We start from the raw sequence: 21,656 nt of genomic DNA, 5'->3' as shown, positions 1-21,656 counted from the left end.
TGGACTTCAGCTTAAATAAGCAAAGCCAGGGAGGGCAGGAGATGGTGGAGACGGCACCAGAGCACAGGTTCTGCCCCGAGCGCACCGTGGCTGCTCCACGCCCGTGTCCCCAACGCTGCGGGGCACGGCTCTGGCTCCGTTCCGTCACTTGGACGGGAAAACAGCTGCGCGGGGCTGCTTTTTTTGCGCTTAGAGGACGAGCCTCCAGCCTCGCTGCAGCATCTCATCCGCGGGCAGCCGCCGCAGCCATCTTCATCCTCATCCTCACCCTCACCCTCATCCTCATCCTCATCCTCCTCCTCCTCTTCCTCCTCCCTGCGCCAGTGAGGGCGGCCGGCAGCACGTGCGGCCCGCAGCATCGCCTCCCGACGGAGGTTGCCGTGGGGTCCGTCCCGCCGTCGGTGCGGGGGTCCCTCGGTGCGGGGTCCCTCGGTGCGGGGGTCCCTCGGTGCGGGGGTCCCGGAGCCCCGGCGGGACAATGACCGCGAGTGACCCCGGGCGCGCGCGGCAGGAGGGGGCGTGGCCTCGCTGCCTTCCGAGCGCCGCCTCAGCCAATGGGGCGCCGCCGCGGGGCTCGCGGGGGGGTGTGGGCGGGGCGAAGCGGAGGCTCCGCCCCCTCGCCGCGCGCGCGCTCTTAAAGGCGCCGGTAGCCGCGCGCGGGGGTCGCCGAGGGGGGGTCGCCGGCTGCGGAGGTAACGGGGCTCGGCTGGGGGGCTGGAGCTGGGGGAAGGGGAGGGGCTGGGGGCGGGCAGGGGCTGCAGCCACGCCGCGGGAGGTGCCGAAGCCGGCCCCGAGCCCACGTGCCCCGCAGCAGCCGCGCCGGTTGCGTGGGAAATGGAGCTGTCTGGGTGCGGCGTCGCAGCTCCCGGCAGCGGGTGCGGGGCACCCGGTCAGCGGGGCTGCAACGGGTGGGGGTTTGGGTGAAATGAAGCCACGGCGCGTCCTGTCAGTGCCGAGCGCTCAGGCTGGTGGGGGGTCCGAGGAGGAGGTGGGAGCCGGCCCCGCGGGGGCTGCCGGCAGCTCCGCCCGCTGCAGCCGCTGGGATAACGTGAGGCCGCTCCGGCGGATGCTGCGGGACCGAGCCGGGCTGCGCCTCCGGCAGGGCTGAGCTCCCGGGCAGCGGGAGGTGTGTCTCTGGGAACCCATCCCTGTGCCTTCAGAGGCTCCGAGTGAGGGGATTTCCCACCCGCGGGCTCTGCAGGTGTGTAGTGACGGGAACAGCACTTTAGGAACTTACATCAGTGTCCTGTTGAGTCACTGCTGGGGATTCTCCCGAAAACGTCCCGTTGTCCTGCAGAGCAGTCTGCCTGACGTTTAGCCTTAAGAGTTGCATGGAGGTGGCTGAGGAGCTGCTGGGTGCTGATGCCTCCAGCCCCTCGGGTGGCCAAGCCCTGGGTCTGGCTGACAAAGCAGCTTTGTTCAGCCAAAGTCCAGCTCTGAAGGTGCTGCAGTGCTCAGACATCTGCCTGCAATCTTATTCATTCAAGATCTTTGGTGTGGTATCATCCTTGTAAGGGTTGCAGTTATTTTCCCTTGTCTTCTTTCTGCCCCATCATCAGGAAGGCATCGGGTAATTTCCCAGCACAGCCATATGCTGATGGGTGTTCAGTGGCACTGCTGAGGAGAAAAAAACCTTTAATGCTCAGGACTGAACAGCCCCAGAGCCCTCAGCCCCTCCTCATCAGCCCCTTCCCCAGCTCTGGACACCCTCATTGTCCCTCTTTCACTGAGGGGCCCAAAACTGAACACAGTGTTCCAGGTGCAGACTCACCAGTGCTGGGTACAGGGACATAATCACTTCCCTGCTCCTGCTGGCCACACTATTGCTAACCCAAGCCAGGATGCCATTGTCCTTCATTGCACTTCATGGTGCAAGTGTGCCTGGGCACTCCAGAGGTTCTGCTGCTGTGTCTGCAGGGAGGTGCTGCTGCTCTCCTGGGGCTGAGGGCCATGTGGCATTACCATCTAGAATCTTCCTGAAGCTCCCATCCCACTGCAGCTGGTGGTGACTGATGTCTTGCTGTGTCCCCCCCAGGCTTTCAAGCTGTGCAGCCTCACGTCCTTTATCTTTGTGCCATACCTGATGTGCCAATGCCTGGGAGCTTGTCAGCAGCAGCCCATGCAGCCAGGGTTGTGCCCTGCACAGGGGCAGCCTGGTGAAGAGCACGTGCATAGTGGCAGGATGCACTGATGGTCTCCACTGGGAAGTGCTTCTTCCTCCTGAGGGACTGGGAATGGCACAGACACCTGCAGGCTGAAGGGACTGTCTGGCAGATGAGACCTCAGCCTTTCTCTGCCCAACGTGTTTACAGCCAGCCTCTGCCACCCAAGTGCTTCCCAAGCTATGCTGCAAAATAGCTGGTGTGAGAACACCTCCACCCTTCCCCTTGAGACTTTCTTGCTGAATTAAAGAGCAGATGGCAGGAGAAACACTGTAATTAGTGCAGGGAGAAAAGCTTCCTTCACAGGGATACAGGGGAGCCTTAAACTTCTTGTTGTGGGGCTCTGGGAGGGAATGAATGTGGGCACAGTGTTGCAAAAAGGGGGTCAGGCCTGTTGCCAGCTTCTGCAGGACCTTCCTCCTCCCCTGGTGCCTGGCTCTGCTTGTGCAAGAGGGGCAGTGGTGCCACCTCCAGCAGGCACCACATAGTCCTCTAGATGTGGGTTTGAGTTCCCCCAGGCTGGGGAGGGAACTAAAGCCAGGTTTTGCAGGTCTGGGTGGCTGCTCTGTACAGGGAATGCTCCTTTCCTCACAGCTGGCCTGTTTGAAAACAAACTGCTCTGGTGTTTTAGCTGTTGGGCAACATCTGCCCAGTTACCCAGGAGCTTCAGAGATGGGCCTTTGGGAGCCATCCCTGGGAGTGACACTGGTTGTTGCTCCGTGGGTCGGAGGCTGTGGCGTGAGCAGTGACGTGTCCTTGTGCAGATGAGGAAGCAGAAAAGGGGGGGGAAGTGCTTTCCTGGGCTGGAGGCAGCTCTGGCTGCTGGGAGCTGTGCCTTTCCCCACCTGGCAGAGGCAGAGGGCTGCAGCTCAGCTGTGTTGGATTCACTGGAGAGAAGGGCTCTCTCCTTTCTGCTGCTGCCAGTCTTGGTTCAAACGCTCTCTTTGCCTTGTCAGCTTTGAACTGCATCAGCCTAAGGCAGGTACAAACCAGCACAGAGACACACTTCATAAACCACCAAGGAGCACGAGATTCCTCTGCAGTCAGCCAGAACACCCCTTGAAACAGTAAAAGCTCATCCTGTCACGTCAGGAGCATCAAAGCCCTTGGCTGTGAACCTTAAACGAAACCCACGTTGCTTTCAGGGGTAGAAATCCCAGCATCTAGGTGGTGAGATCCCCTGGGCAGGGCATGGAGGCTGCCAAAAAGTGCTGATTTCTGAGAGAACAGCTTAAATGCCAGGGCTGCATCCCCTGAGAGGGAGCTCAGAGCCCCGTGTGCCTGAGGCTGGGGCCAGAGCTCCCTTAAGAGGCGGCGTGTGGGGTGAGGAGCCGCTGCCAATTGCGAGGCAGACAGCACATGACATAAGATGCTGCAGAGCTGCCTCCTGGGCGCTAGTTTAGAAATAAAGGATGTTGCACTCTGTCTCCAGCGCTGCTGCAGGAGGAGAGGCTGCTGGAAGGTCAGACCCAGAGCCCTGCAGTGCTGGGTTGGGGGGGTGTTTGAGAGCCGAGTGGGAACGTTTTGGGGCAAAGGGGGTGTGAAATTGTGCTTGGCAGGCTCGTGGGGCTCTCTCAGAGCTCTAATTGCCACTTTCAGCTGGGGGAGGGGATGGAGCATCTGCTGCTGATCAGGTTTGTTGCTGAGCCGGGCGAGTGGTGTGGATCTGACCCGGTTTCATGCAAATGCAGCGGTCTGGAACCAGCCTGTTTGGGATGGCCTTGCTCAGGCAGCTGCAGCAGTGGGAGCTCATTTTCCCCTGGCATTTGGCTGCATTTTAATGTTGTTATAACCTGTTTTTGCAGGGACAATGCTGTGTGAGTCAGATGCAGGGATGGCACTGGCAGAACCAGTCCCCACAGCTCGTTTGAATTCAGATCCTCAAGGGAACTGTGAGGTGTCTCTGGATGATGTGCTGCTCAGCTCTTCAACCAGGTTTGTCTGACTGAAGGTTTCCCTTTCTCTGTGGTGACCTGCATACACAGGGTGGGGCTTGGATTCTGTGCTTAACCAAGGGGGGTTTTCTAAAGAAGCTTCAAACACTGATGACTTCCAAACCCCAAAAGCTCCATCTGCAACCTCACCCTCTCAAAAGAAGAGGAACACAGTTACATTTGCTGTGTGTAGTTACCAGAGTGTGGAGCTTGAAGCAGTGTGCATTTAATATCCTACATAGTTAGAAGGATCACCTCCTATAAAGGGACTTTGCACAGTGTCAGTTAACTCCCTGCAACTGGGAGGTCACTGATCAAATGCCTGGAATACCCAGCAGGTACCACACTGAAGTGTTGCTGTGCTGTAAGCAGAGCAGTGTGGCCCTGGGAGGGACAGCTTGGATGCAATACCTGTGCTGGGTTTAATCAAATTCCTGTTAGTCTCTCTCTAAATCCAAGGAGCTTCTTGCTAAGGAGCAGTTGAGTGGTTAGGAGTCTGTGTCTCACCACAGGATAATGAGAAACCCCATTTCCCTGCATTTTTTCAGGCTGCATTTGGATTATGTGTAGTAAGGGAGAGAAAAGGATGACTGGATTCACTGCAAAGGAAATAGCTGGGGCTTTCTGTTGTTGCTTCATTTGCATGCTTTGGTCATAAAAGCTGGTGGGGAAATGATGCAGAACTGTTGCAACTGAGGGGTAATTTGTGCTGACAAATGGTAGCTGTGAGGAGGAAACGTGTGGCAGGGAACTTCCCACAGTCCCTTTGGGGGAAACAGAGGAACTGCCATTAACTTCCATTTGGTTTCTGGCTTGCAGGTGACTTAGGACAGTGCACAGCAGTAGCTGTGTCAGATCTCTGTGCCTTAAACCTTATCACATGGCCAAGCAGTGAGAGCTGACTATCCACCCCCTAGAAATCCAGAGACAACCTGAGACAGAGGGAAGTGATTTACCCTTGATGCTGAAATGCACACAGGGAAAGTGCTGACTTGGCTTCTCTTTGGTGTTATAGAGAGAGGAGAAAGTGTGGGGCTGGGTGGGAACTCTGCCTGGATTAGTCTGAGGCACTGAGCTGGGACCAGAGGAGCTCCTGCCCGTGTGCAGGTGTGGTCTGATCACGGCAGGCAGAGCTGGCAGAGCTTCCCACAGCCGTCCCTGCTGGGGTGCCAGGGGCCTGCAGCCCTTCTGGCAGACCTGGGAGTCAGTGCTAGAGGGGCAGGTGGCATTTCACCAGGTCCTGCAATGTGGAAGGTCAAAGGGGCCCCACAGGACAGGCTCCTGGGGAGGAGTGTGGCTGCTGCAGACAGAGGTTGTGCTGCTCCTTCCCCCTTCACCAGCATCTGCTGGAGCCCAGTGCATGAACTTTCCCAGGAGTGCCTGAGAACAACATTTCCTGCTAAATCAATTGCCTGCCCTTTCAGCTGGCCTGGCTTTCTGCAGGAAACCTCTGGGGGCTTCCCCAGGGGCTGACTCCCCAGGGGAAACGCTGCAGTGCTGTGGACAGAGGCCACTGCCCTCTCTGCTCCCCCTTCCTTAGACTCACACGTTGCAGACAGGAGATAAGCACCAGATCCATCAGCTCCTTCCTCCTCCCCTCCTCCTCCCTGCTTTAGGCTCTGTTTTCAGGCACCTGGAGCAGACCTTGCTGTTTTGTGGGTGATGTGTTTATGGGTTCTACTGCAGCCTCTCTGGGATGACAGCTGCAATTAGGACAACACACAGGGCTCTACAGGCTTGCACACTGCCTGGGAGGGGAGCTCTCACTGCCATAGCCATGCAGGCTGGTAAAACTAGTAAAGGAACCACTTTGACTTCTGAGGATTAATATAATGAAGTGATGGAACAAGTGTGCCTGAAGGGTGTTGTTCAGCCCTTGTGCTGAAGCTCACCCAGGGCTAATTGCTTCTGCCTTGCAGAACTGCTGAGGCCCAGAGCACTGAGACAGCTGGAGAATCTCAGACACAGGGATGTCAGAGAGACATGGCTGGTCCCAAAGGTAAGTGGCAAAATGTTTTAGTTCCCCTGGTGAATGTTGAATTGTCACTGAAATGAGAGAGGAATCCACCAAAGCAGCTCAAAGTGCAGGGTGGTCTGTGCAGAAGCCTCTTGGACTTCAGCTTTACAATGAACTTTGACTTCAAAGCACAGATGTGCTTCAAGGAGTAAAATAGGCAGTGCCACTGCCTGATGCTCAGCTGCCAGGTCATAATGTCCTGCTTTCAGTCCCCCTTATAAAGCAAAAAGCACAGTGTGTGTGGCTGGTGCAGGAAGCTGCCACCCTACCAGTGCAAGAGCTTTAGGGCAGTGAAGCAGGTCAGAGGGGGATGTACGTGGGAAACGCTTCACAACACATTGCAAGTGCTTTAGAGGCTCCATCTGACCAGGAATTGTATGGCAAATGTGCCAAGATTAAAAGGTCAGGAGGACTGGGAGGGGTATATCAGCAGCTGCTTTCATTTGCCTGACACTTGGATTTCTTGCTGGCTGCCACAACAGAACTGTTCCTAAATGCAAGATGCTCAACACTTTTCTTTCAAAGCAGCCTCTTCACCTCCTGCCTCCAGTGTGTGGACGACACAAAGGGATGGAGAGGTCAGGCTGAGGATGGATGAGCAGGGCATTGGCAGTGAGGCACCAAAGACTGTTCATGAGCTGTTCCAGGAAGCTGCTAGAAAATACGGTGATTGCTATGCCCTTGCATCCAAAAAGGGCGGCCAGTGGATCAAACTAACGTACCAGATGTACTATGATGAGTGCTGGAAAGCAGCAAAAAGCTTTCTGAAGGTAAGCTCTTGAATTCCTGCTTCTCCTTCACGCTCAGTCGATGTGACTGTGGGAATAGCTGTGGTCAGCTGTAGCTGAGAGCTGCAAAGTCTCTGAGTGAGGAGCCATGGGCAGCCTGGGACTTCCACACTGGTTTGGTTTAGATGCTGTGCAAGTCTCTTCCACACTCAGCTAACAGTGGGAAGGGAAACATTCAGAGAGGTGGGTGAGGTATATGTCAAAGCTGGACAGTGTGGTTCTCATGGAACATGCCAGTATCAACCTTCCCAAGAAGGAACCTGAAGCAGGGCTCAGGAATGAGACTCAAGTGGCCAAACTGGATGAAGGTTTTGCCTCTTACTGCTGGGAGTCAAACTCCCCAGAGCAGCCAACATCAGCAGGTACTCAGTTACCATCCTGAGCTCTCATTTCTTGGCCACTCTGCACTCCTGTGATGGGATCTTCCAGGCCATGTGCTTCCACTCTGGGGCAGAAACAGAGAAGGAGACTTAAAGACTGGATTTCAACAGCTGGAATGTCACAGCAAGGTGTCTCTGGCCCTGGAGTTTGTTGCCATCATCATTATTGATATGTAACAACACCTAACCTGTACTGGCCAGATGCCTCAGTGGGATGGTGTCTAACTTAACCTCTTACTTCTCATTCCCAGCCTAAGGGGAACTATTCACTACCTGGCTTCCAGTTTTAGCATCAGTGAGCTGGTCACAGACCTAAGCAAAGCCTTTGTCTCTGCCTGCTAATGAAGGGCAGTGTCTGATGGGAGCCTTAACAGCTTCTGTTTGTAGGTCTTGGGAGGTTTCTGGGTGTGAATTACCACCTGTGTAGCAGCATGGCATCTTCTCTTGGAGTTGTGCTTGCAGCAGAGATCTGTAAATTAACTTTAAGCATTCTTCAAAGGGAAACCAAGGTTGCTGTAACCCCATCTCTTGTTTACAGCTGGGGCTGGAGCGTTTCCATGGAGTGTGCATCTTGGGCTTCAACTCTGCAGAGTGGTTTATTGCTGACATTGCAGCTATTTTTGCAGGGTAAGAGCAAGTGGTGTCTCTTGACATGCATTTTCCTTTAGTGTTTAGACACCAATCCCAGTATTTACCTGAGAAGTAGCTTCTGCTTGACAAAAAAAACCCCAAACCAAGCCCAAAACAACAAAACAAACCCGAAACAAAGGCCCAGAACAAACCCAGCTGCTTCTGTGTGAGTGCAGTGCAGGGAGCTACAACCTGAGCTCTTTGCTTCGTGACTTATGAGACAACAAATGATGGTGCTTATCTCAAACCAGGATGAACAGGAGGTTAATCCAGCAGCAGGCTGGCTTACACCAGGCTTCAGGCACGATGGGGGGTGTCAGAGAGTCACAGCAGAGGGGTTTTAGCAGCTGCCTTCTTCCACCTGAGGCATTTTACTCCATTTCCCCCATCCTCACACCTCCCATGCCCCAGAACAGAGCTTTGCTCTTGGAATTAACCCTTCCACTTGTCCTTTCCTGGGGTAGCCTTCCTAAAATGTTTTTCCTTTGCCACCAGCTCTGCTTCCCCTCTAATCCTGTGGTTTGCTTCTCTGGTTTCTTTCTTTTCCAGGGGATTTGCTGTTGGTATCTACACCACAAACTCTCCTGAGGCCTGTCATTACATAGCAGAGAGCTGCAGTGCTCATGTTCTGGTTGTGGAAAACCATAAACAGCTGCAGAAAATCTTAGAAGTAAAGTGACTTTTTAAAGGGTTGGGGGCTAACAGCATCCTCTTGACAGCTGAGGGAGGGTAAATGCTGGGGGAGGGCAGTACCTGAGGGCAAGGCTGGATCTGAAAACAGAGGTGAACTGGTCCAGCTTACTCTGTGTGCTCTCTGATGAGTAGTCACTAGTGATAAAGCTCATGAGAGGTTAAATTGGTGGTTCCACAGCTTAGCAAAGCCTTGAGCTTAAGCTGGGAGAAGCCAAAATGAACATCTGAGCACACCCTAGGTTCTCTGGCAGCATCCCAGACCAGAGGATCATCTGTGAGGCTTCCCTGTTCTCTTTCAGGGACACAGATCAGACTCTCTTAGCTTCACTTAAAATGGCAAATAGCAGCAGCACAAGTGGTGGGTCACTGGGGCTTAAAGGGGATAAGCAGGATTTGTTCCTCCTCATGAATCTCCCTTCTTAACACAGATTCAGCATAAACTGCCTCACCTGAAAGCCATTGTCCAGTATGGGGAAGAGCTGAAAGAGAAGAGACCCAATCTGTACTCTGTAAGTCCTGGGCACCCAGATGGCTTGTGAACCCTGGCTGTGGTGTGCTGATGGCTCGTGACCTCCCCTCACCCTCCCCAGCACTGTCACCACGTGAGCTTGTCTTGGTTTGAGGGAGAAGCTGTAGACACCTCCTGTGGCTGAAACCTCACTCACCTGTTGTAAGGGAGGGTATTGGCACACTGATCCCTACCAGGCAGCCCCAGGTCCCACAGTTACTCCAGTTTAGCTCTCCCAGTCAATCCCAGGGTTGCTGCAGAGCTAGGCAGCTTCTTCAAGGTGGATCTCACCTTTTCTGCTGCTCACCATGCCTCCTGAGGCAGCCACTGGGGCTGACACTGTGTGTTTGTGACCTCTTCCAGATTCTGCCAGAGGTCTGGATGGAGGACACAGTTTCCTTCTCTCCATGTATAGCAAAAGGCTTTAATTTGGCATGTTGAGTGGGGGCCTGCAAAGTGATTGAGCTCTTCTCTCCTGTGTACAGTGGAGTGAGTTCATGGACCTTGGTAAAGATGTTCCAGATGCTCAGCTGCGTGAAATCATCGAGTCTCAGAAGCCAAACCAGTGCTGTACACTGATCTACACCTCAGGGACAACAGGCCAGCCCAAGGGAGTGATGCTCAGCCATGACAATGTAAGTACCTCCTTGAGGTGCTTTCACATTCCACGAGCTGTGACTGTAGTTTGTAGCTTCTCTGGAAGTTTCAAGAGTTCTGTGAACTGGGGTGTGGAGGGAGGGCAGAGAGCAGCTGGAGGAGCTGCCTGCTGTGCACAGGAAAGTCCCTTCGAGCTCCTGATTCCAGCCCTGCCCAGCACTGACCCACAGCCCTCAGCACCTCAGCTTTGGGATCCCTGCAGGGCTGGGCACTGCCCCAGCTCCCTGGGCAGCCTGGCACAGGGGCTGACACCCCTCTCAGGGAAACAGTTCTGCCTCAGCTCCAGCCTCAACCTCCCCTGGGGCAACCTGAGCCCGTTTCCTCCTGTCCTGTTGTTCATTACTGGGGAGAAGACACTTAATGCACCCAGGTAGGAGCTGTCCAGGAGCATGAGGTGGAACTGGCAGGATTCCCCAGGGAGGCTTCTGCATGATTGCAACGTGAGGAGGTTCTGCTGAGCCACAGGGGTAGGAAAAGCCTCCAGTGGGAGACTCTGCAGCAGTGATTTCAAGCTGTGGCTGAAGGAAAGGGATGAATGCACAAGCCATGGTGGGAGGGCATGGTTCCTGACAGATCCCCTCTGTGGGCTGTCTGTGAGGTGTCCCCTCAGCAGGGCTCTCACTCACTCCTCCTGTGGCTCTCGTCCCAGCTGACGTGGACAGCGGCGGCGGCCGGGCGCTTCATCATGCTGACGGACGCCAGGGAGAGGCAGGAGCTGGTGGTCAGTTACCTGCCCCTCAGCCACATCGCTGCCCAGATGATAGATATTTGGTCAGCAATCACAGTTGGGGCCCAAGTTTTCTTTGCTCAACCAGATGCACTGAAGGTAAGAGCTGTGAGCTGCCTGGGGCGGGTGGCGTCTCCTGGGTTCGTCTGTGCAGTGACCAGCTGCCGTTTCAGGGTCTGTTGCTTTGCCCAACAACAGCCACACTCTGACCTTTGCCTTTTGACTCTATTGCAAGCTGGGATGAGCTGACAGAGCACTTCACAACTAGGACTGTCTTGGTGTTTCACCTGACACCAGTTCTCTGCTCCCACACTTTGGTTGAGCAACGAGCTCCGTGTTTGCTCTGTCCACATTGCAAAATGCCACCACCATTAAATCAGTGTCCTGGAAAGGGAACAGCCCTTCTCTCTGTGCCAGCTCAGCACTGGAAATGTGGACCCTCAGTGTCTTCTCCAAACCCCTGTGTGGCATTGGAGTGCTCCTGGGCTCCTCTTGGGGAGGAGTATGGCAAGAAGGGAGCTGGGCTTACCCAGTGCTGCCTTCTTTGTGCTCAACAACAGCTGTGCCACTGCAGCCAAAAAGCAGCAGTTGCTCAGAACTGCTGGCTGAGGCCTCTGCCTCTGTGTGGCTGCTGCTGCCTCAGCCTGTGGTGAAGCCCCTCTGAGGTGTGCCACTGTGCTTTGCTCAGGGCAGCCTGGTGGCCACGCTGCGGGAGGTGAGGCCGACGGCCTTCCTGGGAGTGCCTCGTGTCTGGGAGAAAATGGCAGAGAAGATGAAATCTGTGGGTGCAAAATCCTCAGCCCTCAGAAGAAAAGTGGCAGCCTGGGCCAAGGGAGTGGGGCTGCAGACAAACCTGAAGCGGATGAACGGGTAACTGTGACCCACACGGCACTCGGGACTTCACGGTCGCATCAGGCCACTTGGCTCATGGCACCGAGCTGGGTGGGAGCGTGGGCAAGTGGCAGCCTGGCTGGGATCAGCTCTGGGGTGGCAGCAGGAGCAGGGCAGGGATTGTCCCCTGTGCTGAGCCCTGGGGAGGCTGCAGCTCCAGGGCTGTGTTCAGGGCTGGCCCCTCACTCACTGCCACATGAGGGGCTGCAGAGTGGCCAGAGCTGGGGAAGGGGCTGGAGCACAGGGGTGCTGGGGAGGGGCTGAGGGAATGGGGGTGTTGAGGCTGGAGGAGGCTGAGGGGAGCCAGCAGCACTCTCTGACACTCCCTGACAGGAGGCTGCAGGGAGCTGAGCATCAGTCTTGTCTCCCCAGTAATGAATAAGAGCAAAGGGGCTGGAGTTGCCCCAGGGGAGGTTGAGGCTGGAGCTGTTTCCTTGAGAGGGGTGTCAGCCCTGTGCCAGGCTGCCCAGGGAGCTGGGGCAGTGCCCAGCCCTGCAGGGATCCCAAAGCTGAGGTGCTGAGGGCTGTGGCTCAGTGCTGGGCTGGGCAGGGTGAGGGCAGGGCTGGGACTCGATCTTAAAGGTCTTTTCCACTCCCAACCACTCTCTGAGCAGAGGCTGAGCAGCAAGGGCTGGCTGGGGAAGGAATTTAAACTTCTACTGCTAAACTAAGAGCAGGAGGGAGAGCTTTGAAGCTGTGTTTGGTGTCTGAGCTCTTGTCACCGTTTCCCTCCCCAGGTCCTCGGACGTGCCGCTGAATTTCCGCTTAGCCAGGCACTTGGTGTTCAGGAGAGTGCGCAGGGCCCTGGGGCTGGACCGCTGCACAAAGTGCTACACAGGGGCTGCTCCCATCACCAGGGAGACTCTGGAGTTCTTTTTAAGTCTGAACATTCCTGTGTTGGAGCTCTATGGCATGAGTGAGAGCTCTGGGCCTCACACAATCTCTCTACCTCACGCCTTCAAGCTCACCAGGTACGGGCCTTTGTGCACAGAGCACTGCTGCTGGGGGGCAGAGCTGCTGCAGGGTTTCTCTTTAAGGTGTGTCTGTTTTGCCTGGTGCAGCTCATCCCTGTAAGTAAAAAGTCCCTTGGGAGGCAGTTCCTTTGGTCCCATCTTGCAGATGGAGAGCAACAGCCGTGGTACTAAAACTTACCTCTGGGAAGGGAGCAGGACACAAAGGATTCACGGGCAGAGGAGGGATTGGGAACTCTACCCTACAGCTCATGTTACTGCATGAATTAATTGGACACTGAGACTCTGCTGTTGCTTTGAATGGCTTGTTTGGTCCCTGTGGGTTCAGCCAGCAGTGGGTAAACACCACCAGCAGTAAAAGCCTCTTGCCAAGGACACAAACCTCCTCATTCAGAGCAATGGGTGGAAAACAGCAGGTGTGTGAGCACCAATCTCTGCAATAACAGCTCCTATAGCTGTTCTTACAAAAGCAGATGCCTTCTAAGTTTCCAAGTTGCTTGTTGAAGCAGTTGTAAGAGAAAGCTGCCTGGCATGGTCCAAGCACTTGAGCTTGGGAGGTGCTGCTGTCATCTCACTCTGCTGCTCAGCTCTTGCCTTTAAGAAAGAAAACTAAGAATGCCCTGGGTGTGTGTGTTTGTGTTCTCTGAAAGCTGTGGCAAGACAATCACAGGCTGCCAGACACTGATCCATAAGCCAGATGGAGAGGGCAATGGGGAGATCTGCTTCTCAGGAAGACACATCTTCATGGGCTACCTGAACATGGAGGACAAAACCAGAGAGGCAATTGATGAAGAGGGCTGGCTGCACTCAGGGGACCTTGGCAAGCATGATAAAGATGGATTCCTCTACATCACTGGCAGAATTAAAGGTAACACGTGGCCTGGCTTTGGCTGAGGTTGTGTAGTGCTGGGGTGTGCTCAGACCCTGTGAGTTCCATGGCTGTGGTGTGCACAGAGGGATGTTTAGATGCTGTTTAAATGCTGTGCATGTGGCTGCAGTGTGTCCTCCTATAGGGAGATAAATGCTCATGCAGAGGAGATGCTTTAAGAAGCCCATGTCAGGCAGCCAAGAGAGGTGGTTTCTCCTCAGCTCCACGTCACACTGCAACTTCAAAACCTCGGCTTTGCCTCAGCAAATTGGTTTTTACTTCAGGTTCTGCACAATTTGGGTACCACCTTCCATGCCTTGGAGCCCAAGGTGTGGCTATGGTGGGGTGCTGAGGGGCTTGTGTGCCACAGGCTGTGCTCCCAGAGACAGACATCTCCAGGCCACTGCAGCTGCTGCGTGGCTCATGCACCTCAGCCTCATCTCCCCCAGCCCACCTGGAGCGTGTCTGGGTTTGCTGCCCTCTCTGGGTGTTGGCACAGACTCACCCTTTGATCTGGGACACACAAAGGAGCTCTCAAGTTCTTTACAGCTGTGAAGGAAAAGAGGAAAAGCTCTGAAGCATTAACTAGGATCTGTCTGTTTTGCAGAGCTTATCATCACTGCAGGAGGTGAGAACGTGCCTCCAGTCCCGATTGAGGATGCTGTGAAAGATGCTGTTCCCATCATCAGCAATGCAATGTTGGTTGGAGACAAAGCAAAGTTCCTTGCTATGCTTCTGACCCTAAAGGTAATGGAAAAGAGGATGGGAACCCACCTTGGCTGCATGTGTTTGATTCCAGTGGGGAAGAGAATTGTTGCAGTGTCCTGTCTCTAGTCAGCAGTGGGAGGGGGGACTCGTAGCTGGGCTGCCAGCAGCAGTTGTGACTGTACAGGAAAGTGAGTGTGGCCACTTGACCCAACAATCAGGACAACTCTCTGTACCACACAAGGCACAAAGAAGCAGAAGAAAAAGACCTGAAAGCCAGAGTGAAAATAAAAAAAGAGCAGCTTTTGTGCTTTTCTTACCCATTTTTAGTGTCTCCTGGGGCAGCCCAGCCAGCCACAAGCTGCCAGTGATTTCAGACTCCCCAGTGAGGCATCTGTGCTGCCCTGCAGTGGTGGCCTCTCTTGCAGGCTGCTGGCTTTTCAGGGCACTGGCAGCTCCTCGTTGGTGCACGTGCTCCACAGCCTTGTGCAGAAGAGGCTGAGCCCTGGGGGAGGTGAAGACAAGAACATCACAACCACCATCATCAGCTGACTTCCAACAGCCAGTTCTGCTGCTGTGGGATGTAGGGAAAGTAAACTTGGGCCCAGAATAAAGGGATCCCCCAGGGATAGCAAAGGAAGAACAGGGGAAGGTGAGCTCTGCAGCTGCTGGGGCTGGTGAACAAAGATCTGCAGGAGTTTCACCTGCAAAATGCCTCAGCAAGGTTTCATTTGAAGCAGTGGCTTTAATCAAGTTATGCAAATGAGTGGTTGATTAATTGGCCAATGGGCAGTGGGGTGGGGAGTGTGAAGGGAATGGAGCATTTAGCCATCTGCAGTCACCTGCTCTGGTCTGTCTTGCAGTGCAATGTGGATGCAGAAAGTGGTGCTCCAGGGGATGAGCTCACTGCAGAGGCTGTTGAATACTGTCAGAAACTGGGCAGCAAGGCCACCAAAGTCTCTGAAATCATCAGCACCAAGGACAAAGCTGTCTACACAGCCATCCAGAAGGGAATTGCAGCAGTCAATGAGAGAGCTGTCTCCAACGCCCAGAAAGTCCAGAAGTGGGTCCTTCTGGAGAAGGACTTTTCTCTCTTTGGTGGAGAGCTTGGTGAGTGGAAGGGGGGATGTTTGGGGTTACCCCCTCACTCCAGTTTAATATCTACTTTGGCTATTACAACATGCCCAGAGCCCTCCCATAGACTGAGCTATCCACAGCCCCTTCCTCACTGTGGCTTTTCCACATCCAAATTGTAGGGAGGGTGGGATGAATTCTCCCCTCTACCTGACAGAAGGGAGCTGAGCAGCACTTACCCTGGGTCCTGGGTTGTCTGCAGGATGGTTGGTTGCACCATTTCTATTCACAGGGAAAGGAAACTCTGCATCACACAGAGCTCAGGAGCCAGGGTCTGTTCACCTGTCCTCAGTCTTTCAGTGGTGGGCTGGGCAGGGTAAGGGCAGTGGTTGGACTCCAGGGGCTTAAAGCTCTTCTCCAGACTTGTGTCTCATCAAAACCTTGTGCTGGATTTTTTTTGTCCCCAGGCCCAACCATGAAGCTGAGGAGACCAGTGGTGACACAGAAGTACAAGGACCGAATCGCTCAGCTCTACCTGGACGCGGATCCGGCCGCGGCCTCAGCGGCTGCTCTGCGGCAGTGACGAGGCTCCTGGCCCCGGGCTGGGCTCCTGCTGCAGTCCCTGAGCCTCCAGCACTGCCTGCCCTTCTGCCCTTGGCTCTTCCCTGGTGTGCTGAGCACCTCTGTGCCCGTGGCTCCCTCTGTGGAGGTGTTCCTGAAGCCCTCTGCTCTGTGTGGTTGTGCCTGTCCATAAGGGCAGGACGTTTACTTTAAATCCATGTCACATGTTCTGGTTTAACCAAAGGTTTCTTTTCCTCAGCTGAATGTCCAACAATCAGGAACTGCAGTTTTGTTTGCAGATGTCTTTTTATAGCAGCATCCTTCCCCCCCTGCACACTGAACAGGGTGATAACAAGCTGAGCTGCTCCGGGTGTCTTTCAGCCCCAAAGCGCCTCGGTCAGCGGTGCCTGTGCCCCCTGCCTCAGCGTGCCTGTGGGACCTCACCTCTGCTGGGTTTGTCTGTGCAATATTTTTTGAGTTTGTTTTATCTTCCTGAGTTACAATGAAGCCATAACTTGTGTTGTTCAAGCAGTTAAAGCAGTCGAGACAGGCTGCTGTGTTGTGGGAGGGACGGGCTGTGAAGCTGTGTGTGTGTCTGTGTGTGTGAAGTCCTTGGCTGTAGTTCTACAATCATCCTGAAGCTGGGGGAACTCCAGAGCAGGTTGGGCTTGGCTGGGACATTGTACCTGTGCTGGGGGAGAGGAGATGGGGCTGGGAATGTGGCTGTTTCTTCTGCACTCTGTGACCAAAGGCCCTTTCTCTCCTTGTCCTCCTGAACCCTGGGGCTCACCCTCTCCGAGGCTGGGCCAGGGCCAGCAGCTCCTGAAGGTTCCTTCTGCAGGGTTCTGCCAGGCTCCCTCCAGTCTGCCCAGTGCCTGAAGGACTGGTAAAAAGAAGGAATATGTATTTTTGGCTCATAAAATGGCTTATTTCAAACTAGAAATGATGATCTGAGCCCCAGGGGTGCAGCCCCATGCTGGGGTTCTGAGGGACCTTCCCCAGGCCCAGGGGGGTGGCACAAAGCAGGAGCTGTGCCAGGGGCTTCCCCAGCTGGGCCAGTGCTGAACCCAGAGCTCAGTATCAAACCAGGAGCCAGACACCTCAGCAGGATGAAGCCTAAACCTTTGTAAGCTGCTCTGGGCTCAGTGTCCCTCCTGCTGCCCCCAGCACCTGTATGGGGGTGGGGGGCTGCACTACAAAGCTTTGTGCTCAGAAGCTTGAGGGTTTGAAATGTCTCCTGTGTTCAAAGGAATGCTTAATAAATAAATAGCAACTCTGCACTTTGTCTCAACTCTTCAATGCTCTGCATGGGGGTACCACAGAAACTGGGCTGGGTCCAAGGCTGGGGGGAGAGCAGCAAAACACTTAATTTGCTTTATCCCAGGGCCAGTGATGTCCTGAAGCAGCTCCTGAGAGAGTGATGGATACAAACCCAACCCTCCCACTGAGGGGATTAAGGAGAATTGGACCTCCTTGGGAAGCACAAGCACAACCCCCCTCCCTTCCCAGTGCTCTGAGCTCCATCCTGCTGCAGCACCCCTGAAACAAACCCCCTTTTAACAGCCACCGTCCTTCCCCCTGGAACCTTCCTTTTCCCTGTGGGTTTCCTGTGCAGGCCCAGGGCTGGGGGAGCTGCAGAGCAGCCCCTCACCTCCCTGCTCTGGCTGCTCCATGGAAACGCTTTCCTGGGAGCAGGGGCTGGGGCAAAGCCTCCGTGCTGGCCCTGGGGAAGCAACACAAGCACCCAAAACACGCTGCAGAGGGGTTGGTTTTGTTTTTTACTTTTCCATCTGACTTTTATTTCACTTTTTTTGTTGTTTTTTTTTCTAGAAAATTCCTCCAGAGTTCCACAAATTTAACAAAAAGTTGTAAAATCCAGGACAAACAGATCCTGTCAGGTATTACAAACAGCTTGGTGTGGTTTTAGCCTTGCAGTGAAGTCTTGGGCCAGCTGCATTTCTCACAGCTGAGTGAAGAACCCATTTCCCAACACAACTTTTAAAATCCTCAGGTGACAAGGTATTTAATACCTTGGCTCTAGGCAGAAATAACAGTTAAAAATCATCTAGAAGTTGAAGTACTTACATTTTTCTCTCTGTTTCTTTTTTCTCTTTAGGAGTGCAAACTCATCTTGTCAGTTTTTGATGGCTACCTCGTGCCCCCAGGGAATGTGAGACCCATCCCTTGGTTTTATTTTTGTCTCTTTTAGAAGCAAGGAGGTGCAGGATGGTCTGTCTGCAGCAGCACCATGAGCACAGGGACCCAGCACCACACCAGCCCTGAGGGTTCTCTCAGGGCACAGAAGGGAACTTTCAAACCTCTCCCACCATCAAATACGTTCCAAGATCTGACAAAATAAAAACACAACCCCCCCCCCCCCCCCCCCCAAAACCTGCTTCTGGATTGTTGCATCAATTGCTTTGTTAGTTCTGCTGCTACCATGGCCCCATGGCAAGAGATCTGGTGGCACAATCATTGCACTTCCATGTGTTCAGCTTAGTCTCGTTACCCACGTGTCTGATCACGCCTCGGCTGGCGCTTTGGGACCCCACCAGCCTTCCCATCCTTATTTAATCGTCAAGTGTCAGTAATCGAAGCCTCGAGGCTTAAAATGTGCACAGACCAAGGCAGGAAAACACTCCTGACCCCTCTGGTTTTTTGCCCTTCATTGCCAAGGCCAAAGGAAGAGCCGTGTCCCGACCTCACCTCCCACACGACTCGACCCAAGGCGCCTCCAGCCCTTCCCTCAAACAAACAGCCCGAAGGACGCGGAAGCGCCCCGAGAGCTCCGTCCATCCTCCTTGGCAAAAACAAACCCAACACAACAACAACACCCCCACCATTATGGCTACAGTCAAATTTTGGATCCTTTTTTTTTTTTTTTTTTCCTTTTTCCTCTTTTTTTTTAATGCTTTTTGAACTTTTAACTCTTTAAACAACTCAAGCAAAAGCTACTACCAACGGCCTGGAGGGCAGGAGCGCCCGCCACGGCCGCCTCCTCCCTACAGCACCACGATCGTCCATGCTCTCAAGAGAGTGACACAACAACAAAACACTTCTTTTTTTTTTTCCTTTTTCTGGGTTTTTTTTTTTTCCTGTTATCCACAAATAACCTGTACACAGCATGTTGAGCACAGAGGCCAGCCAGCCTCACGGGCACCTACACGGGAACTCCTTCCTATGCCACTAGAAATGAGGGGGGAGGACACACACACACACACACACACACAACAAGATGAGGCTCAAACCTGACCATTCATTGCAGAGTCAGTCTCTGACTCTACCACGTTCCCCCCCTCTCCCCATCAACAAACACCCCACCCCAAGGACTCTGGAGAAGACTAAGTACTTGCAAGAAACCTTTGAGTAACAAACCAGCACGTTGCACACAATGGGAAAGGAACCAGTGCTGGGGGGAGGGGGGAATGAGCCTAGTTTGGGGGTTTCAAGGAGATCATAAACAGTCTAAAAAAAACCAATAAATCCAGGTGTAAAATACTTTTCATATAAACAAAAACCCACCCAAATCAAACTGCCATCAATGCTCATCTCAGGCTTGAAAGTCAGTGCCAGGACAGGATGAGGCTGATGCTGCAGGAGCTGCAGCTCCTCCCCTCACTGTGTTGCCCCCAGGGAATAAGGGGAGGGGGCAGGTGGGAGGCTGCAGCTCCCGGCCCTCCCCTCCTGGGGTAACTGGAGAAACGCTGGAAGGAAGGGACAGGGGTGGAGAGGAGGCAAAGACCTCAGGAAGATCTTGGGGTGGCTCCCACCTCTGCTCCTCCTGCTGCAGGGAAGGACACTGACCGGGCCCTTGAGACTCTGCACACGCAGGGGAGCCAAGCGAGGGGTCACAGCACCTGTGGGATGGCTCCTCACCACAGATCCCCCACAGCAGGAGCAGTTTGGGTCTCCCCACACACCTGGCACAGCGCAGGGATCGGTCTGTCAGGCTCTGGGCTGTGTGTGTATCCTCCTGCTGCCAAGCGAGGGAACTGCAGCTCCACTGTCCTCCACCTCCTCAGCCTGCATCTGCTCACCGGGTCTCTATCCAGCCTTGGCATTGTTCATCAAGAAAGAAAAGGGCTGAGATCACTGTTGTGACAGGGGTTACACCTGGCATGAGCTTGATTCTTTTTCTTTACACACACACACACACACAAACACATGAGAGATGGTACAAGACAAAAATTAACGGGAATCGGGTCAACATGACCCAACTCAAACAAGCTTATCATCATATTGCCACTTCAGTTGATTAGTTGCAACATTTCCATGATAAAGAAAAGGGAGAACCCAAAACAAGGGACTGCAGTTTCCTACTGGAGAAGGGACAGCAAAGCCTGGAGAGGTGCCACCCCCCAAAAGCTCCCCCCATGGGGCTTCCACAGAGCTGGGAGGTCCCACTCTTGAGAGGGGCTCCTCTGGAGTGCTGTGCTGCTCCTCACTGCCTGCAGCCCACCCAACATTTGGCAAAAGCTTACACACTGATTGGAAAAAACTGAGCAATTCTTCAGCAATACTGAATCTGGGGAAACTGGAGCCTCACACAGCCTGGAGACTTCTTCCCAGCCACCTGGGCAACGCCTGGGAGTCAACACAAGCGGAGATGGGTGACTCTGGATTAGTGTTTACTGCTTCCTGCCATTTCCTGGGCAGGCAGTGGGGAGAGGGGGGAGAAGGAGGAGAGAAAACAAACCTGACCTGACTCATTTTCTACGTTGGCTCTTCCCAGGTGTGTCCAAAGCCAGAACTTCCTCCCTTGTTTTGGTTTTCCCCAAGTACAGCCACTACTATAGGGGCCACTGTAGGAGATTCCTCTTTGAGAACACACAACAAAACCAATCACGTATTTTGGCAAAGTCATTCAACACTGACAAGAAGAAAGAGAGGAGAGGTGAGCCCCTTGAGGGGCACAAAATGCTTTGAAGATTGCTGTTCAGCTTTTCAGACACTAAAAATTGTCCACGAGAGGCATTTTAACAAACAATTTCCGATGTGGTGAAGCGCCCTGCCCTGCCCCTTAAAAACAACAGAAAAAACACACCCTTAAGATCATAAGACCCAACCAGGCCCTTCTTATACATACAGTACATACATATATATAATATATATATAAAATATACAGCTTACAGTTTCGTAGTCCTATTACAGTTAAAGCAGACTGAAAGGAGTGAGACTTTGTTTAAGAGCTCAGATCAACAAACAAGACATCTCAAAACCCCAGCAGGGAGACACAGCAGGTTCTTAGAGGCCTCTTCGATGAGCACAAACTGTCTCTGAAGGAAGCTGAAGGTCCCACGGTGCCCTGGGGAGGGAGGGGGAGGACTGGCAGCCCAACGACCCGCAGCAGAACTCACTTGCGAGCGGTCGGAACTGGGATCTGTGTCCGCTTTTCTCCGCAGCAGGATCCCCTCTGGAAGCCTCCTGTTGCCATCAAAGTCTCTTGGCCAAGCTTTGTAAAAGCCAAATCTCACTCCCAAACGGCACAAACGCTCCCTCAGCAGAGCTGGAGGGAAAGGGGCACGCTCGGAGCTCTCTGTGGGCAAGGCTGGTCCCCCAGGTTTGGTGATGAAAACGTCATCTGCACTTCTCCAGGTCTCAGAGACGCCTCAAAACGTTGCTCTTACAAACACAGTTTGGTTTTGTTTGTTTTTTCTTGGAAGTAAAAACCAAACAAGGTCAGTGTGTGCAGCCAAGTGCAGCACAGCTGTTTGCTCTGCGCCCATGAGCGCTAACGAAGCTAAGGAGGACAGACTCAGCGAGGTGGGTGCTTGTTTGAAGCCTACAAGAAAGTGCAGCTGGCTGTGCATTCATAGAGCATGGCTGTTCTCTAAGGCAGTGCTTCAGGTGAATCAGGAGAGGAAGAAGGCCTAGTTCCATGGGTTTGTTTCCTGGTACCAAGAGAGGGGGGTTTCTGGTTTCCAAGCAGCAGCTCCCGAGGCCGAGCGTCATGTGGCCACCGCTTCCAAGTAGCTCTGCAGCTTCCGGACGGTCGTCTCATCCAGGGAGAACAGGTCAAAGTCAAAGGTGGTGTTGGTAACGTTAAAATGCCCAGTTTCCTCAATGAGATTTACAATCTGGACAGAAAGG

The 21,656-nt window shown here is 53.8% G+C and overlaps 2 protein-coding genes across 4 annotated transcripts in view; one reads left to right on the top strand and one right to left on the bottom strand.

Moving 5' to 3' along the window:
* The first annotated feature begins 624 nt into the window (after positions 1 to 624).
* Positions 625 to 16,846, top strand: ACSBG2 (acyl-CoA synthetase bubblegum family member 2). Of its 3 annotated transcripts, none has more exons than XM_062015229.1 (15): positions 625 to 692; positions 3,968 to 4,097; positions 6,016 to 6,095; positions 6,639 to 6,883; positions 7,820 to 7,908; positions 8,461 to 8,581; positions 9,033 to 9,113; positions 9,598 to 9,747; positions 10,419 to 10,595; positions 11,185 to 11,366; positions 12,125 to 12,358; positions 13,009 to 13,226; positions 13,834 to 13,973; positions 14,795 to 15,041; positions 15,473 to 16,846. In XM_062015229.1, the coding sequence occupies exons 2-15, from the start codon at positions 3,973 to 3,975 to the stop codon at positions 15,586 to 15,588; spliced, it is 2,205 nt and encodes a 734-aa protein (XP_061871213.1). In that variant the 5' UTR covers positions 625 to 692; positions 3,968 to 3,972; the 3' UTR covers positions 15,589 to 16,846. The 3 variants fall into 3 exon arrangements, with proteins under 3 accessions (XP_061871213.1, XP_061871214.1, XP_061871212.1); XM_062015230.1 differs by lacking the exon at positions 625 to 692 and adding an exon at positions 3,578 to 3,624 and having other exon boundaries at positions 6,642 to 6,883; XM_062015228.1 differs by lacking the exon at positions 625 to 692 and adding an exon at positions 3,578 to 3,624.
* A 489-nt stretch (positions 16,847 to 17,335) lies between these two features.
* MLLT1 (MLLT1 super elongation complex subunit) overlaps positions 17,336 to 21,656 on the bottom strand; it is a 29,605-nt gene continuing 25,284 nt past the window's right edge. The window contains exon 12 of the mRNA XM_062015240.1: positions 17,336 to 21,643. Coding sequence (XP_061871224.1) covers positions 21,515 to 21,643 — 129 coding nt within the window. The 3' untranslated portion in view covers positions 17,336 to 21,514. The remainder of the gene's footprint in view (positions 21,644 to 21,656) is intronic.

Source organism: Colius striatus, chromosome 25, assembly GCF_028858725.1.
Source record: "Colius striatus isolate bColStr4 chromosome 25, bColStr4.1.hap1, whole genome shotgun sequence".
Classification (NCBI taxonomy): domain Eukaryota; kingdom Metazoa; phylum Chordata; class Aves; order Coliiformes; family Coliidae; genus Colius; species Colius striatus.
Note: the sequence above shows the minus strand (reverse complement) of the source record. Positions and strands in the feature narration are given on the sequence as shown.

What these genes read in the sequence shown, in the direction of transcription:
- ACSBG2 (XM_062015229.1), top strand. Translation starts at nt 3,973, where the DNA reads ATGCTGTGTGAGTCAGATGCAGGGATGGCACTGGCAGAACCAGTCCCC. An exon ending in TGATGCTCAGCCATGACAAT is followed by an intron (nt 9,748 to 10,418) that starts GTAAGTACCTCC and finishes CTCTCGTCCCAG; the next exon opens with CTGACGTGGACAGCGGCGGC. An exon ending in TCTCTTTGGTGGAGAGCTTG is followed by an intron (nt 15,042 to 15,472) that starts GTGAGTGGAAGG and finishes TTTTGTCCCCAG; the next exon opens with GCCCAACCATGAAGCTGAGG.